At 49.5% G+C, this 3,671-nt stretch overlaps 1 protein-coding gene across 1 annotated transcript; it reads right to left on the bottom strand.

The window, feature by feature from the left end:
- Window positions 1-419: 419 nt before the first annotated feature.
- Window positions 420-2,641, bottom strand: NCS54_00757400 (Hypothetical protein; the record flags this gene model as incomplete). The annotated part of the gene is made up of 8 exons (XM_053152993.1): window positions 2,534-2,641; window positions 2,393-2,475; window positions 1,621-2,336; window positions 1,439-1,571; window positions 1,173-1,391; window positions 961-1,116; window positions 731-908; window positions 420-665 (listed from the first exon to the last, which is right to left on the bottom strand). The coding sequence occupies exons 1-8, from the start codon at window positions 2,615-2,617 to the stop codon at window positions 420-422; spliced, it is 1,815 nt and encodes a 604-aa protein (XP_053008968.1). The 5' UTR covers window positions 2,618-2,641.
- Between the last annotated feature and the right edge of the window lie 1,030 nt (window positions 2,642-3,671).

Genomic DNA, 3,671 nt, shown 5'->3' with positions numbered 1-3,671 from the left:
CATCAGGCGTGCTGATCACTTCCTCAGTGGGCCATGTTCATAAAATAGCTATGAAAGTTATGAAAGCTACTGAAATACCTATGATAACGGCATCATCTCGAATCAGGAGATGAAGTGTTTGAAGGAGAAGAACTTAAGGCGACAGTCCCTCATTAAAGAGAAACCAATTGCTAGTAACTATTGCCTAATCCGCGTTCACGAGGCGAGAATTCGTATCGCAAAAGATGATTATCATAGATGAGCCACTCAAGCTGAGGAACAAATTTCGTTTTAGGAAGAAAAAAAAAAGGTAGCCGACGAATGAAGTATTTACCACGATGGCTGACACTCATACATCTCGAACCCAAGATATGGATAAGTAAAGAGCGCTGTGCTATACAGCATAGGAGCATAGGAGCATAGGGGCGATCCCAGAACAGTCAGGTTTCCCCATACATCTCCAGACACTTCTCCGGGGACCATTCTTCTTGGAGATGACGGATTGCCAGTAACGCCTTTGCACTCCACGCGGGCCACGTGGGTTTCATCTCTTCCAACGCATCAACACAAGTTGTAAAACTCCGCATCGCCTGCTGTTTACACAAGCTATTTTCCAGCTTTATATCCAGCAGATGTACAATAGCGGCTGTGAAGGCTATATGGACAGTAGCCAGAGCTGCAAATCGCTGCATGTGGGACCAGCTTAGCGACATATACATGAAGGCCGACTTAATAGATATGAATAACTTACCAACGTATAATGCTGCTTATATATCTTCAAAAGCTTTACCACCTCCGACGCTGAATCCCGGCAAGCCTTTACATGAGGGCTTTCACAGGAAGATGAGGCCGAGAGGCTTTTATGGATGCCTAGAGATACTTCTAAGAGAGGTCGGTGTAATAAAATAAGGTTAACATGATATTGCATGCTAAGCGCTGGAGTTAGTTTTGGTACGCCTGTGACTGGGCGTCTGAACTTACTGCAGTTGATATATGTGTGCAGGTATGGGTGGATGCGAGGTCGGTGGCAGCCGGAGATGGCTCGGCAGGCTCAGATAGAATGCGCGTAACTTAACATCTGTTCTGGCGACAATATCTTCAATGTCTTTGGCTGATAATCCGCTGTTTGGTGCATATCTAACATAAGTTAGTGACACGGTACGAAATTACAAATGCTTGACGGCATTTCAAACATTTGATCCATTGCTTCAGAGGCAAGTAACAAGCATTCGGCAGCGTGATGTCCAGTTGAGACAGCACGGCTTGACATTACTGTTGCCGAATCATCTGGAGCGGAACCAGGGTTTGGGGTCCAGGGCTCGAATTCAACTTCATGGCTCAAACTTGGTTTCAGGCAGGTAGTCTGGGATTTTCTTGTACATCCTGGCCTACCCACTGCAATCGAAAAGAGCCTAGAGAGTAAGTTGTGTGAAAACCGCATATCGAGGGCGAAACTTACTTGTCGAGGACGAAACATCCCCACCACGTCACCTTTCTCACTTCAGCCTCATCTGCACTGATGAGGCCAGACGCCGCCCATTGGGAGCAATCGATATTGAGACCCAGGTTCAGCGCCATGCGGGCCGCATTTCCTGCAGCAGGTCAATAATCTTGAGCGCCGGGCTTGTCACCTCTACGTACCGCAGTATAACCAACCCAATGCTTCCTGACCATCTGATAAGGCTCTCATACTCATCAAAGCTGCCGCTTGGACAGTCGCAACAATCGGCGCTTGACTCTCGTAGAGGAATAGTATCTTGGCTTGTTCAAATAAAGCACATCCAGCGGTGTTGGGATCTTCGGCGACTGTGCGCAATTCGGTGCGGTCCGAAAAGCGGCTAGCAATGGCAAAGATAGCCGAGAGGAGCAACGGTGTGCAGTATTTGCCATATATCCTGCTCCTAAAGGCACGGGAAAAGGCGTCCCTGTGGATGATGTAGTTCCAAGGGTGCTGCCAAGTCCAGTAGAGCTCAAGCAGGTGCTCTTGAAGCTCCATCGACAGTGGCACACTCTTTCCCAGGCACCCCACAGCATCCAGACCTTGTCGTTGCAAAGAGACGGTAGACTCCATGGAGTCATAGCCCAGGTTATCATGGATGAGATGATAGTTGCTTTGAGACCCGAAGTAGTGTAGCTGTCCATCGTCACCGATGTTCAGACGCCCCATTAACCCCGTCACCGCAGATACTAGATTTCGGCCCGCAGAGTCGTCAGTATAGTCAAACCGCATTGCCATGCTGGCGTCTTCGCTGTCTGTTGTATATTGTGGGACCGGTGTTTTATTTCTTGAACTCAGCTGCCCCTCCAGGGACCGGATCCGTGCTTCTAGAGCTTGAACATAAGCCTTGCTGGGAGGCCTGTGCCTTGGTCAGTCTCCCGGGCTTTACCCAAAGAGCTCAAGAAGTAGACTCACTTGCGTTTATTCTCAGTGAAGTTATACTCGCATGGTATTCCTTTAGCTGTGCAAGTGCTACAGAAAGGAAGCGCCCCATCACACTATCGAGTTGTGAGACTGGACACCGTCGGCAAAGAGACTGGTTACGTCATGACTCACACGTATCCGCTTTTGCCGACAGGGCAGGCAGGCAACAGAAACTCTCTGCCTCGGCCTCTTCTCGCAAGGGTTGGGATTATCCATGGGAACTGTTGATACTGCAGATAATCGATTGCAGCTTCTAGAAATGTCAGTATCCTCGGTCGAGAGTTGCGTGGCGGGAGGAATCGATTCAAATGTGAATAATCATGTGGGTCCCGGATAAGCATTACCATTCGCCCCCGCCGGCCGGGTAGGCACTATCCCAACTAAGCTTTAACAATTCCCACCCGCTATTACCAGTTTGGTATGTCCGAAGTCACGCCGACCTTACTAAGGCGACTGAGATACTGGCGCCTGCATTGTGTTTAAAGTTGATATGTGCTAGCCAAAGTTTGGCAATGCGCCGAGATGTTGCATTTAAGCTCTAACTGACATGTTCCTCCCTGTACTCCTAACAAGTTAACTCACCCTAACTCTCTTATTTCTTATTGGTGGTTAACTATGTTTCGGAGGTTCCGTCTGAAATATCAGTGAAACTGTTATTCCATATTCGCGATGCCGGCTGGCGTGGATTGTGTGTTCTGCCCCTCGGCTGGGATCAAGCTTCCCCTTTCATTAAACCCCATGACTCTGTGGCTGGCCTGTGTTGATATCGCTATACAACCTTGCACGAAGGTACATACAGTACCATTTTTAGCTACTCTAAGCTTCAGCGAGGAGCTGAAAATCGAGCGGCGCGAACTTGCATGAAGGCAGCCTCGGAACGGTATCCAACTGGACCCCGTTGACACCACCGGGCCCCTCGGTGTCTGTTCCCCATAGAGACAGGGATATTCGATCCCTTGCCCTCAGCTCTTGCCAACGCCACCTAAGTTGATCCGGGGGTGGCTTGTGCTGGTATTTCCCATACTACCCGGCTTCGTTATTTGCTTTTTTCGTATCAGCGAGGTCGCGTGCTTGGGCTCTGGATCCCCAGGGCCGGACGACATGTCTTGTCAGCTCCGACGTACCGAGTTCCCATGGGACCAATCGACGAGCTCTCCGATCAGCTTGTCCATATTGTTTCGGGCTTTCCGATCATCCACGGCGTATATGGAAATTAGTGACCTGATGTTCGATCGCCCTCACCCCTCCGTCCCCCTTTTTTCGTTCTTGC

The sequence above is a fragment of the Fusarium falciforme genome, chromosome 6 (assembly GCF_026873545.1).
Source record: "Fusarium falciforme chromosome 6, complete sequence".
Lineage (NCBI taxonomy): Eukaryota > Fungi > Ascomycota > Sordariomycetes > Hypocreales > Nectriaceae > Fusarium > Fusarium falciforme.
Note: the sequence above shows the minus strand (reverse complement) of the source record. Positions and strands in the feature narration are given on the sequence as shown.